Source organism: Cupressus sempervirens, chromosome 9 (genome assembly GCF_028749045.1).
Source record: "Cupressus sempervirens isolate cs-2001-9-10 chromosome 9, ASM2874904v1, whole genome shotgun sequence".
NCBI classification, from domain to species: domain Eukaryota; kingdom Viridiplantae; phylum Streptophyta; class Pinopsida; order Cupressales; family Cupressaceae; genus Cupressus; species Cupressus sempervirens.
The window spans coordinates 349,861,497-349,877,078 of NC_143126.1; the positions used below are offsets into that span (position 1 = coordinate 349,861,497).

The window sequence follows — 15,582 nt, forward strand, 5'->3', positions numbered from 1 at the left end:
TTGGAAAAAAAACAGCATTTCTACAAAATTCAGACTTCACCAAATTTCGCATTCCTAGGGTGCTCACTAGATGATCAATAAAGTCTTACTTTTAATACTGTCAATATCCATTCTTAAATACCCACACAAGCACTCCTTCACCTGAGAGGGGTGACCCATTAAAGGAGGTCTGTCAAGCATAAATTTATTAACATTGCCATATTTGGTTACCCATGCCAAAAGAGGTCATCCCTTAGGAATTTTTTTTTTTTTTAAATGCATGTTGGAAAGAGGGTCGGCCTTAATGAACATGCACATATTTGTTTTCCAAATTTAAAATCACCCAAAATGGGGCAACACAAGTAGAAAGGTTGGCTTCATCAATTGAAGAATTATTTTGCAATGTTCAAACTCCTCCAAAGGGGCACTAGACCTTGGCTGGCCCATGAATGCAATAAAGTCTGTTATATATGCAATTTATTATCTCCTTCTTGTCCAACAAACTCTCAATTTTAGTGAATGACCTAATTTCTGCCTTTTAAGATCGACAATGATTTTCAACAATGATTTTCAACATATAGTCATTAAGTCTTATATTTTCTGTGTTTCTGACAAATTCTAAAAAAGGGGGTGAACTCTATATGCTCAAGACAAGAGAAACCTTCTTTGATATATACATAGATGGATTCATTCCTTCTTTTTTATGTTGAATATTTATGATTATTCTTCCAACGGAAATGAAATACTAGAGAGCATAAGTTAGGAAAACCAAGAAAATTCACTTTATTCACATAGTAGAAACAGTTGCTGATGAAGTAGTTGATGCTGAATTAAGTACTTACAGCCAATGAATTGCATAAAGGAATTGCCTCTATCTTTAAACCAGGAAAATGTCCTATTGTGACGGCAAGACCATGTTGTTCATTAATAATCCTACGACGAGCAGCTTTGCTTGTCTCATAAGTGGGTTGCCTCCACTTTATCTAGACAAGCAATAAAAATCAATCAATATCATCTTGAAACTTGCAACCAACGATTCATTGAAAAGTTATACCATCTTGTATGAAGCATGAAGTCATTTGATTATTTGGGAATCAGAACACCCACCTCCTTTTGTTCATTACTGATTGAATCTGGACCAATTATACCCGTAGCAAAACATGCAACTGTGGGGATTCTTGAACCTAAAATCCTTTTTAGCTGCATAAATTCAACAGAATCACATTTATCATAGTCAGGAAACAACCAGAATATGATAGAATCCTCAATGACAGCAAACACAGGTATTCCCAAGAATAAACACAACTTCACAAACAACAGTTTCCAAGCTATCAGAATAATTGTAGTCACCCTAGCATAGCCAATTAAGATAAAGATCAAAATGAAAATGTGAATAACTTTCATGCAAGATATGTATTCATGACAAAAGTATTTTTCTAAATTGGAAAACATACTAGGATGGATATCCTTGACAAGTTGAACTTTTGGCCTGCAAAGGCGATTGCAAAGTTCGGCCGAATTGGTTTTGAAAGTATCTTGTGCATAATCTCATCAATGGCTACCTATTGTAAAATCAGAACAAATAATTACTTTAAATGATAAAAAAATCAACATGCTAAACATCACAGAATTAATCAAAAAACGACTCATGAAAGAAAATATTTAATATGAAATGAATGAACTCAATCAACTCCAACAGCTTGCCCAGAAAAATCTAGAATAAAAACACACTAAATTCAAAGACTGCATTATGTCTTGCCTTACACTCGTGTGAAGATCTCAGGGCCTCTCTGATTAAGAAATCTAGACAAATGCTACTATAGGACCTCTTAATAATGTACTCTTTAATATTTATTTTTTGTCAAAAAGTATGTATCTTTTATTTTTGAAACAAGCAAACAAGCACTTTGACTACAAAAAAGTCATGAACCATGCCTCCAAAAAATTGTATTAAAAGGAAAATTGTATTTCAATTATTATAATTTTATTCTTAGTTGCCACTATAATGCATTACACACCATGTAGCACTAATTACAAGCACTTATGCTGCAAGAAGACCAGGAATGTGATATGATTTGTTAAACTGTACTGATAGCTTATTCCCACAACTATCAACTCTTGATCAGCAAGAAGTGTTAGCTTCAAAGAGGTTTCACTTGTATATTTTCTACTCATACATTTTGGCTTCCATACTTCATTGAAAACTACACACTGTGCTTATCATTCACCAAACGAATGGCCTTACACCAAGATATGGGCATTTACAAGACTAAGCTTTCACCATGGTAGTAAGTCGGATTTCCAAACTATGATTTTTTTGTAAAATGCCCTTATACCAAAATATATACTTTTGTCAAAATAATATCCACTTCTGTATTTTGATCAAGACGTCAGACTTGCAGTTGTCATTTGTCTCAATGACATTATGAGGATCTCAGCTTCTAAAGTACCCTACGAATGTGACATAATGAGGGAGTCTCTACAGCTGATCATTAACAGTTTTCATGGATTAGGTGATACCAAGAGCTCTTCCTATGGTAAGAGGGTGAAGATTTTAGAATTGATGGATAGGTGACAACATATTTTCTCCTGATTGATTTGGAATGTGATGACCTCATTCTTCAGGTGTTTCATGTTTTCATAGCTACAATCAGTAAGGATGGTGAAGAAACTATAGCTTCTTGAATGCAAACCACTAAGGTCATAATCATTGATGAATGTGATGCTATTTTCCAGCCCCTTTTATCTATGTTGCTGGCTGTTTTGAAGCAAGAACAAGGTATTTCTACAACTAAATATGAATTGGTCAGTAGTGTCTTAAAACAATGTGAGAAGCTGAAACCATTCTTCAATGATGAAAAGGCTAATGCAGTGAAAACTGGGAAATTGTCTTGGACTACAAGGAGCTTGTGACAAAACTTCAGGATATTTCTTTGATTATGTATGCTGCAACTAAGAAAAAAGAAGCCTGCATTGGAGTATCATAAAAGCAGTAATTGATCCAATTATGCAATTGAGACTAATGATTTCCATAGTGTATCTTGTGATGGGTTCACTAATATTCTTTTAGATGAAAAGGATGGTGAAAAGAAACTTTCAGATAAAGAGCTTGAAGACATAAAATCATCTTTGGGCGATAGATTCTTTGCACATTCTAGCAATGAATATTCAGATGACTTTTGGTTTGATTTCCAAACCAAACCACTGGAGAGTAACTTGTTCGAAAGTATATCATTCATGAGGAACATAGTAAAACCACTATCTTTGAACAATGCAATCAGCCTATCAATATATGGGATCTGGTGTGTTGACACCTAAGTATGATGAAGACCCTTAATGGAATGAATTTCCTTTAAATTCTGATATTTCTCTAGTTTTAGGGCACAACATTTCAATGAAATATAGCTTTAATGGTGCTGATGACAAAATTGAGATTTTAGTGCATGGAGATGATCTTGAGCCAAGGCCTGGTGACTTGGTTGATTGTGATCTTCAGCCTACTGCTGAAAATGATATGGGAGAGGCAAAAATGATATGGGAGAGGCACAAATGATTTGGTACAGCTTTGGAGACTTTGACCACAGGTACGAGTCTAAATATGATTTTTACATGCATCAAAAGAGCAATTCGTTACCTTTGTTTGACCATGACTGGAAAAGACAAATCTTGGTATAGCCGAAAATGAACTGCAGGTTTTATCAAGTTTGGGTGGAACAGATAGGCAAGTTGAAAGCATATGCATCAAGAGCACAAAATTAACTTAACAGATAGTTAGTTCCCAGATTCAATACGTGATACACTCAACCCAGCCTTCCTACCCCACCCCTGCCGTGGGGCTGGGGGGCATGTGTAGTATAGTATATGCCTTTCGCCCTTAGCCCTTAGCCCTTCAAAATATTGGGTAGGATAGGCTAGGCCAGTCAACTATCTTCTCACTTGCTGATTTCCAAACAATGGAGAAGACTATGGAAGAAACCAAAACAGCCTTCTAGCATATGATTCATGACAGATATGTAGCTATCAAGCTTGCAGATGAGGCCTTTACTTTGTACAAAGAAACTAAAGACAAGATGGTTGAGCTTATTTTTGAGCTTAGAAAAAACTTTGGAGAAGGCTCATATGTCACTACTAGAAGCTGAAACATCAGATTTCTATTATCAAAGCAAGCAAGGAACAAGAAAACAGAGAAAGAGCAATTGAACTCAAGTAGGTGATTGGTGAACGTAATTGCATCCATGAGGATTTTTTCCTGCACATTGTCCCAAAAAATCTGAAATTAGAGTTTTGATTAGCGCAATGTTTGAGTGGAGCATATGGACTATGTTGATCTTCAGTTGATTGATAACCCACTATTTGAGATGAGTGTCGATTAAACATTTGATAATCCACTCTACAAGTTGGATGGTGGGCTTTTTCTCATCTAAATAATGAGATTGAAATCAATTATAGGATTTGGGACCCAAGTGTAGTTTCGACCGATGAGACCTTGTCTCAAGTTTGGAGTGGTAAGTCAAATTCCAACATCAATTACTGTCCACTTTCCAATCAGTCCACACATGACATTCAGTTCTTCGTCAACAGTTGAATTGGCTTGTCCTTTTAGGCCAACAAAGGAGTATTTGAGGATTCAAGTTGGTCACTAGAGATGATCCAGTGGTAAGAAAAGTCTTTTCAGTGACCTCCATGTCTACATTTCCTATTGTTTCTGAGGGGTCAGATAATGATTATCACTGTTCTTACATTTCCACACTGGTTATGAAGACATCTTATAATAAGTGTATTGATTTTAATTTTTGAGCCCTGGCAACCTTTAGGGAAGTTGGTTGTGAATGTTTTTATATACACAAATAAATTTATTTATTGCTTCTACTCTGGAAAGTGACAGTCAATGTAGAACTTCGTAGAGATAATATGCATGCTTGCTGATGATGCCTTATTGATTGCAATTAGCTGTGTCCAATGAGACCTTGTCTCAAGTTTGGAGTGGTGAGTCAAATTCCAACATCAGTATTACTGTCCACTTTCTGATCAGTCCACATGACATTCAGTTCTTCGTCAAAAGTTGAATTGGCTTGTTCTTTTAGGCCAACAATGGAGCATTTGGGGTTGGAGTTGATTGCTAGAAATGATCCAGTCATAAGAAAGATCGTTTCAGTGGCCTCCATGTTTACATTTCCTATATTTTCTGAGGGGTTAGATAATCTATCACAATTCTTATATTTCCACACCGGTTATGGTGACATCTTTGAATAGGCATATTGATTTTATTTTTTGAGCCTCGGCAGCCTTTAGGGAAGCTGGTTGTGAATGATTTCCAGACACAAATAAATTAATATATTTGATTCTACTGTGGAAAGTAACAGTCAGCGTAGAACTTCATGGAGATAATATGCATGCTTTCTGAAGACGCCTTATTGATTGCAATTACTTGTGTCTGTTTGTGTGTTCAAAACCATTCCTTTGACACTTGGATGTTAAGCATCGATGTTATGATTTTGTCTGGCGACCGCAGAGGCATTCCTTGGTTGACAACTAGAGAGTTGTGACAGTAATTGATCAGATTCAGTATAGGATAGTCATCAGGGATATGCAGAATTCAATTCTTTACGGCAGAGCAGATCAGGTTTGACGATGAAATTGTTGATGTGGTCTTCTCAAAGATGCCTTGGCATGTTATATTTCATGAAATTGATTTGAACCCTTTCAGGGATTTCGGCATAGGTTTTGATGCTATTTACTTGGGGGGGGATTTAGGAGAGAAGAGTGCAGTTTGGGCACAATGGATTGACAGTTTTGATCAGAGTAGCACGCAGTCAACAGGAAGGTTCCTTTCTCAGATTGGTTGGGAACCTTGGGATCACAATGGTTCACTATAAATGGGTGCATACACAGGAAAAGCAAGATATTCTCTGTTTTCGTATTAAAGCTATTTCTAACTTGTTAACTAACTAGTAACTCCTGCGTTAACATTAATGACAAACATTGACAACTTTTTACACAACTTTTTCAACATTTGAGAGCCCACCCGCAGTCTAACGGTGAACTGGGGTGCCCTCCATATAGGAGGTCTTAAGTTCCACTCTCACCTATATATGTGGCCTGGCCCAGTTTGCACTCAAAGAAAAAAAAAAACTTTTTCAACATTTTACATCTTGTAACAACTTATCATGAAAACACTCCAAAATGGATCAAAATGACCCAAATGATATTAAATGACCTTATGAAGCTGAAACAACACAAAATGAAACAAAAATCCAACTTTTTCCTCTTAGAGGCATATCAGGTCCTGAGGGTGCTCCTGCACCACAATTTGCAAGTGTAAAGATATTCATTTGAATCCTGAACCTACACATGTATAATATGGCTTATTTGAATATTTTTGAACTTTGAATTAGCATTTAATATTTATCTTTGGCATTTGGCATTGATCAATGATGAAGTACCATACTATCAAATGATTTAGTTTCACAATTTTGTATAATTCTTAAAAATATTTGCATACATAATATATATACACAGGCGTGCGTACCCAACCCCCCAAAAACAATTTGCACATACCCACATATCAGGTTCTCAAACCTATGCACATACCCATGCCTGAACCAGCAACCTTGGTAAATGGGATGAAAGGTAAAGCATCTTAGCCTCCACTATTCCTAAAAATGAGAGATGGCTTCTTGATTCACGTGCATCTCATCATATGGAATCTTCTATGAATATGTTCTCTTCTTTTGAGCATTGTCATTCACCCAGTATTTTGACAAGTAACATTACATAAATGAAGGTCTCTAGGAAAGGATCTATTGATATGGGTGAGGAATCATTCAAAGATGTTCTTTGTGTACCCTTCTTGACCCCTAATCTTCTTTCAGTTTATCAATTTACTCAAGGTGCACATAATAGTTTAGATCATTCCTGATTATGTGTACATTAGCTATATGGAAACTAGAGATATCATTCTGAAATATACCTTATCTGATGCTGTATTAAAAGCGTCAAAGTACTTGCTATATTAGAAGTGTCAAAGTAGTTGCACCACAAATGAAATTGCACAAGATTGGATTTAATAATGTTTTGATCAAATGATTGCACCTTGTCTATCATGAATATTCCAAATTAGGAAGCACAGAGAAGATGTTGTTGTTATTTTCAATCGAAGTGAGCTACAAGTATCTGCATTGCCCTTAGATAATACTTATTTGCTGCTGAATGAGAATGACATCCTGTTTATGATTTGATGTTGGCTAGTTATGCATATGATCATATATTGTTTCAAGTAACTCATCATCTGTGACATAGAACTTGAGAAGCACCATAGCTTCTCGATTTTGATCATCAAACTTGTCCTAGTCGGCTTGCACTGTGGTAGGACTAGTCTTTGTTCCCAAAACAAGCATATTGAGGCAATGACATTTGAAGATTGTCAACAGTTGTTGCTTCCAAGTGTTATATTTTTTGTCGTTAAATCTCTTATTGCCTTCAAACATTAAGTTGGTCGATGATACTATCTTGCACATTCCCAATGCAAAAAAAAGAGAAATAAGGATGAGGCGATAGCACGGACTTAGAAACACAAATCCCAGTGCAGCAAAGGCAAATACAAGTAAATACTTCAAAAAAATTAATGAAGTGTGGTTAACACGGATTTCAAGAAAAAAGTTGGCTGACCCAAAAAAATCTGACAAAAACCCAGAATATATCTCAGAAACCCAAAAAGGATTTGAAATCAACATAAGATTTCAGCTAGGACAAAATTCAAGGCATGAAAACCAAGACACCCACAAAATTTTGACAATGACCCAATTGAGGTTTTGAAAAACCCAATGCAAACCGGCAATTAGATTTTTAATCTGGCCAAAAAACAAAGTTTCAAAAGAAACCCTAGCCACCTACAACAAACTTTTAAAAATGGTGGAATGCTGCCAAAGACGACTAGTAGAAGCTTGTGACCACACAATGGGTTGGAAAGATAATTGAATAATGTTTGCAGAAGCTAGAACAACCAAAGCGAAGGCAAGAATAGCTATGTATCGAAGATAGAAGTTGCTCATGCCTGTATCTAAAGGAAAAACAAGTTGTGAATGTGCATAAGCAACCACAAAATGGTCAAAAACACCAATCACGACCAAGAAGGGCTAAGACCTGTTACAAGTCCTTCAAACAAGAAATGATGTCTAGATTGAGTCGTTGGAGCTTGGATGGCCAAACAGTGGCCAAAAACAGTTATGCATGGGGTTTTTTCTGCAAAAAGGGGCTACGTACAAATGTTTTTTCTAGAAAAAGTCACCTATGATCCAAAAAATGCAGAAGAGACATCCACAAAAACCCTAGTCGATTTTGAAACAAAAAAAACAACTCTGCAACAATGGCCCAGAAAAAAGGTTTAATACCATATTACAGAAAAGTAATTGGTAAAATATTTGATGTATTAATAAATGATCAAATAAATCATTATAAAGTATTTACAAAGTTACAAGAATAGAAAGTTTCTAATAAGAAACAATCTTATCTACAAAGATTTACAAATATTACATAGATGACCATTAAAGTAGTAAAATAATATTCTAATAATTATCATTATAGAACAACATCAACAAAGTGGCAATATTTAGAAATTGTGTTGAGTCTATCTTCTATTATCTATGATCTCTACCAATCATTGTTGACTCTTCTAATTTTGCATGGACTAATGGAAGGAACGAATTGTCTCCATTATTCCCATTAAGAGTTGACTCTTCTTTACCAATGCCAGTCCCAACACTGCAAGATTTCTTGATCTTATATCAATCTAGACAAAGAATAACGCAATCAACAATTACAATTGTCAGGACTGCCCATTGTAGATGATATTTACGTAAAATAAAGTATTTAACTAGTTGTTAGGAAAAGTCATGTACCAAGGATGGCAATGGTTGGCTCTCGTATACTAGTGATCATTGGTATTCGTATGTAAACTCTCTTGGTATAATCAATAAGATATATTTTACCGTTTGTGCGTATTGTTCTATTCAATTATATGGATGTTGTGATTAACTACATCAAGCACATAAAGTTTTGTACTTGGTAGTAGACTTTGCCATATTGGCAGAAACATTTCTAGCGTCATTGCCTAAGTATGAACCCAAGGTCTGAGAGGACGGGAACAAGATGGAAACATGATGGGTTGACCCTTCGACCAGCAAACAATAATAATTGATTGCAACATTGAGGAAGTCACAAGGGAGGATCAACTGACATAATATCGTGTACACAGGTGGGACATAGCAGTAGATGAATATGTTCAACGGGAGGCAGAGTAGAGGGCTCTCCCCACCAGTACGGTATGGGCCGACCTCACCATGAACAGGCTGTATACAATCTCCTCGAGTCTTTCGAGATTGCTCACACAAAGGCTGGTAGAAGTTGAGGAGAAAAGAGAAGCCACACAAAGGGAAAAAAGGAGGCAACAAGTACTACAACAATTTTACCAAAGGACTCGCAGAGAGGAAGAGCCTAGAGACATAAGAAACCCTAGAACGAATCTCCGATGGAGGAGCCAAGAGACACAAGGAAACACAAAAGGAACATCCGGTTCCACAATTAATGCCCCTCCTTTTCAATAAAGATAGGAGATGCCAAAAGGAAGCACACTCACAGGATAGTAAGGAGGAGGCAAGTCATTCCTTGTTGATACACCAACAAGAGGAAAGATGACAAAGATTGAAGAATAATCAGCAGGAAAGAGTGTCAGGCGAAAGTAACATTGGGAAAGAACCAACGACTGGCACCATAAGACACAGTAAGGATACAGATAGTTCGGGAAGGGAAGCAGGAGAGACAGAGCACTCTCACGACTCCCATAGCACAAACGAAGAAAGAAGCCTAGAAGGAGAAGTAGCGGATTTGTTTGAGAACACCATACGGAGAATAAGAGGATTAGTTATGTCCGACGAAGTAATGATAGGGCAGATAGAGCCGCAAACCCCGAGTAGGAGGGAGTACTGATTCCACCAAAATACATCAAAAGGCAACAAAGGAGGAGATATCTCACAACCCAATAACACTTGCACAAGTAGGTCTAGCAATCAAGGAGGCAACATCCAAGGAGTAAACTATCAAAATAAGAATACAAGAGGGAGAATGACGAGTACACCAAACAAACAGAACTCCCCAGAATCATGGGAGAAGGAGACCCAACGTGACATTATAAAACATGTATAACTATCTGGGAGGCCTAAGGATAAGATGATGAGGACTATTGGCTAAAAGCGTTCCCAGCCACATTGCGAGGCATAGCAATTGATTGGTACACAAATCTACCAACCACACAGAAAACAACATGGGCAGATTTAAAGAAAGCTTTTGAGGTAGAATTGAAATTACTAAGGGATGATGATGAAGTGGTGGCAGAGATAGATAACACATGCCAAGGAAAAAACAAAAGTGTATGAGACTATCACAGGAAATTGAAAGAGCTAATAGGGAAATTGGAGAACAAGTCGGCAGATGAATTAAAGAAAAGATGGTTCATAGAATGGCTAAACCACTCCATTCGAAGGAAGATGGATGTGGTACCTCCATCCACATATAAGAATGCTTGCAATCGAGCCATGGACATCGAAAATGAAGATTAAACCAAAAGGAATAAAAAGAAGATGATGAAGAAATTAAAGGAGAATCAAAAGACAACTCAAGCACTTTGTAAAAACATGACACAAATGATGAAGGAGATGAAAGGAGAAAGCGGGATCAAACAAGGCAGGAAACTGTGGTGTACAAAATGCCGAAAGGAAGGGCATACAAAGAATAATTGTCCGAAAAAATCATTTTGCGACATTTGTTAGGTTGTTGGACACACTCTAAGAGAATACCCATACAAACTAAAGGTAAGAAGAACACAAGTTCTTTTGACTACAAAGAAGGCCACACCAGCTACCACTCCTCCAAGAAATATGAACTCTGATGCCCCCCTTGGAGGCTATCGGGATAATAGATGAGGCAACAACAGCAATAACAACACACCAAGAAGCCGCATCCAGTATGACACAAAGGGTCGCCCAATGATATAGTGCAAAAGATGCAATGAGTGGGGACACTTTGCGCGTGAATGCTAAAACCAAGAAAGTGGCAGGAATAAGTTATGTCGATGGTGTGGACCGGGCTATCGTGTGGATGTTGACTGTCCCAAGGGAAAGGTAGTGAACATGTTAGAAGTAACAAAGCCTAAAGAAGTTATGGTGGTCACAAGAATGCAAGCCAAGAAGGCTTTGTACCAAGACCCTAGAATTGAAAAAGAAAGATTGAGGGAAGCACATATAGCATTAGAGAAAAAAATGTGAGAAGGAAACAAGTACCCAGGCATAGTTGGCATTTGAAAACAATATAATAAAACAAATTTTGCAAGTTACCATTCTAGTAAGAGCGGTTGACTTACTGGTTACACTACCTCAACTAAGAGTAGCCATTTTGGGGACAGTAGAGAATACCACTAGCCATGAAGGAAACAAGCCACAAGAAGATGAGAATCAAAAACCCTGCCAAAGGAACAACCAGTGGTAGGACCGGCACTTTTCACAGTGGGGATAGGGAGGACCCCCACCATTGTAGAAAATGAAATCTTGGGACACAAACTTACAAATACCATTGTGGATGATGACTCAGGATCAATGTGCTCCCTGAGGAGACATGGTGAGCCACCCACATTATGGCCTCCCACATTCCACTTGGTAGGAGCAAACCAACATGGCATAAAACCACTTGGCACCCTCATGAGCCAAAAGGTCATTGTGGGGATACAACAATTCTTTTTGGACTTTGTGGTCATTTCTCTTGAGAAAAAAGGGTGCGACGATTTACTTGGCAAGGAATGCTTAGTGCTAGCCAGAGTCAACCATAACTGGAAAAAGAACACCATATCAATTTAAAGCAAAGGAAAAAAAATATACCATTAACTTGAGGAACCATATAGTGAGCCAAGAATCGACATCTAATTCAAAATCGAAAGGGGATGGATGCGGTGGAAATGGAGACTTGAAGCCAGATAAGGAAGGCATCCTGAGACTTGGCAATTACTCGGAAAACGAGACAAGCTCTCTCAAAGGATTGTTTCATTGGCAGATGGAGGAGTACGAAGTATTCCAACCAAGCTGCAATATGCTTGAAGTTGCCACAATGGAAAAAAATAAGGAAACATACCCAGAAGAGTACAAAGAATACAAGGAAGAGACGGCAAGGGTGGATGGCACACTAGCTCATCAGTTTCGAGAACATGAGGAAGGACTCCTAAGAAAGCAAGGAAGGAGGCTTAAGCTGGAACATGAAAGCACAAGAAGGTACAATACTAAAGCAGAGGATTAAAAGTTTTTTGCAAAAAGAAAGAAGGGAGATTACTAAAAACAACCAAAAATCGAGAAGGGGCAATAAAGTCATGACCAACCGAAATAAAGTCCGCAATATCCTAGACAACGGGGAATCAAACAGGAGAAGGTGGAAGGACGAACATGTACGGTAGGAAAAGTCAAGCCACTCGTACATGTACAGGCAATCGGCATACAAAAGGCATCATCAAGCCTTGCATACCATACGGATAAGCCACGTGTGGAGGAAAGAAGAGACGTATGGAAGAGGACAAAAGTAGAAGTTGTAAAGCGTATAGACAAGAGAAGGGAGGTGCAACAATGGAGAAAGGACGTCATACAACTCCTCATACAAGAAGACCATACGTACACGGGATGGCATTAAAAATAATAAATTGGTGTAAAGAGATTATAAGGTGGATTTACAAAACGATAAGGGGAATCCATAAACTTAAAAAGGACTATTTGATAGAGCGATATAAAAGCGCAGGAGCAAAGACTAAGACAATATCAAAGGAGACAATGGCAACTGCAAGCAAGAAGAGCAAAGGTTAGGCAAAGGAGGTATCTATCGCAAGCATTACCTTTGAAGGGGTAGCAAGAACGGAATGCAAGATGGTGGCAAGGGACAAATGATCCACACCCATTAAAGGCTGCCTTCAGAAAAGAAGAGGTTGACAACATTTTGCTTATGCCTATTTTTGATCTCAAAAAATTTGAGCCAGTATTAACAACCTTAGTACACGGCTATGACAAACATAACCACAAGTCCACTGTCAAATATTTGCAGCGGGATGTGGTAGTTTCATATGCACCCAACGATTTCACCAAGGTATTTGGAGTGTCGAACAGGGGGAATCAGGCAGCAAAACTCCCCAAAATGGCTATGGAAGAAAAGAGAAAGCTAGTGGAATTGGTATGCAAAGGATAGAAGAATGGTGGGAAGGTATTTGGAGCAACAATAGAGGAATCAAAAAAACCCTCATTGTGAACATGAAAGCACGAGAAGGTACAATACCTTTGTGTATTCACTTTTTCGATATTATGACATTTTCCTAGGACTTTTTGCATGGGTTTCTTAACCATTAATTTGGAATGGCATGTTAGAACAATTGATATTAATCATCTTCAACCATAATATTGCATAAAAAGAGACATGACTCATGTTCGGGCGTGACTTCATCCACACTAATCACACCTTTATTAATTCAAGAAATATTTAGTGGTTGCAAGACCGACTTCCTCAGGACTCTCTCTCCTTCCTCAATGTGAGATTTCACCCACTTGAAAGATATGCAAATTTACCATCAAGTTCCTTATCTAAAACCCAGCAATCAGGATACACATGGACTGATGCGAACATGTTTTGTTTATAACAAATGGTTATAGTGTCTATTGCCTTTCATCAGTTTGCTGCAACTAAACATACAACTTCACCAGATCGCTGCAACAGTAACTTCCATCGTTGAGTGTTATTTGCTTGTCATAAAATAGCATTCATGAACATTCCAACTATTTCCACCAATTTTTATTTTTGTTCAAACTTCAGTGCCCACTGCATAAAGTAACTGTTTGTGTTGTTGCATGATTTCCCATGGAAGAAAATCATTTCAAAATATTCTTCGATGCTGGAGTGAGGTCATTTATCTCCATTTGTGCTAGAACATCTTCAAATGTCTTTATTGAACCAAGAACTGCTCTAATATTTTCAGAGTCCAAAGTACCCAAGGAGATTGAACATTGAGTTTTTCTTGATCTTCAATAGGCTTTACTGGTGGATGATTAGGAACCACTCCTAGTTTGTTTGATGCATATTGTTTGCATATAAGTAGTGGGTAAGATCTAAAGATTTTCTCTTTGTTATTGTACTTGGGACTCTAAAACTTGCCAAAAGTTAGAGTGCCATCAAGTTGTACAAACTCACCATGCTCTATCAGCTGCGTCTGGATGGCAAAAACCACGCAAGAAGGCAAGACTAGATACAACAAACACACAAGATACGTGAGACATGGAAAGAAGTGCTAAAGAGGAAGAAGAAACATCATCAGAAGAATCTAGCTAGGATGAAGAAAAGTGTCGCTCTTCAAGAATAGCCAAAGAAGACACATCCGAAGACATTGAAATGGTTGAGGTAGTGGAAGGACCACTTCCTAGGGAAGAGAGTGGTACAAGCACAAGGCAGGAGTCCACCCGCAAAGGGGATGATGCCACATGCAGAAAGGGAAGTCGCATTATCCGTATGCATACGTCCTCCAAGGATAGAACGAGTTGTACGGACACAAGTTGTATGGGCACATGCACATGTCATACACTCTCATAGGGCACTATGCATATGGACTAGGAGGACTACACGAGCACAGCACAAGCGACATGAACATGGAAGAAACAGGTGGCAGTGGCACTGAAGGCACAGGTAAGGAAGGAGTAGGCAATGGGCCATGTTTTTCAAATAGAGGAGCTAAGCAGATAAACTTTGCACCCTCTCAAATTTCATCAAAGGCACATCTTGTTCTAGTCAACAAAATACCAAACAAGAAGGTATTGGATTTAAGGATCACAAAAGGGGCAGGGCATACGGTATGAATTAGTACGCCTCAGGGGATCAAGATGACAACCAATTGCATTGGCAGTAACACCTACAGGATGAACAAGCGAAATAACAACACCCTTGCCAACACCCCAAACTCAAGAATTGACAGGGCCACAAGAACAACAAAAGCATAGTACAATGGAGACAAGGCCATAGGAACATCAACAAAAGCAGCAGGACCGCGGTATGATGGAGGAGGTAGATAATCTACTTGCCAAATTTCAGCTCAAAGTAGGGAACATACCACACCCTTCCCCAAGCTTGTTTGGAGATCCTGTGGCACCTGTGATAGAGGAACCATCTCTATGGCTCAGGGGAGTCATAGATAAAGTCGACAACCATGGAAGTAGAAAGTCAGCACATTGCACAAGCACGCATTGAAGAATGCACCCAACGATTCGTGCGCGAGCTAGAGACTATAACTACACATGAAATCAAAAGGCAAGCTAGGGAGGCAAACATGACCATTATAGTTTCAGCAAAAGAATCACTATTACACTTCATGGCAGGTGACTGCCAAGAGGAATTTAAGAGGTTATTCACTCACTAGTGATGGTCTATTGAAGAAGCAAGATGGTGCCAGCAGTGGCAAGCATCACGATTTGTACAGGTGCATGGCCTTCCCTTGACTATTTCCTCTAAGATTGAGAAAGTTTTTCGATCCACCTTCATGGAGCT

At 38.2% G+C, this 15,582-nt stretch overlaps 1 protein-coding gene across 2 annotated transcripts in view; it reads right to left on the reverse strand.

Moving 5' to 3' along the window:
* The window catches only part of LOC149538750 (F-box/LRR protein), a 224,082-nt gene that overhangs the window by 179,854 nt on the left and 28,646 nt on the right, over positions 1–15,582 (reverse strand). Inside the window, exons 2-4 of one of the 2 annotated variants that reach the window (XM_089800074.1) lie at positions 1,434–1,541; positions 1,087–1,179; positions 822–962 (exon numbers count right to left, since the gene is read on the reverse strand). In XM_089800074.1, coding sequence (XP_089656200.1) covers positions 822–962; positions 1,087–1,179; positions 1,434–1,541 — 342 coding nt within the window. The remainder of the gene's footprint in view (positions 1–821; positions 963–1,086; positions 1,180–1,433; positions 1,542–15,582) is intronic. The other variant, XM_089800075.1, reaches the window with a different exon arrangement.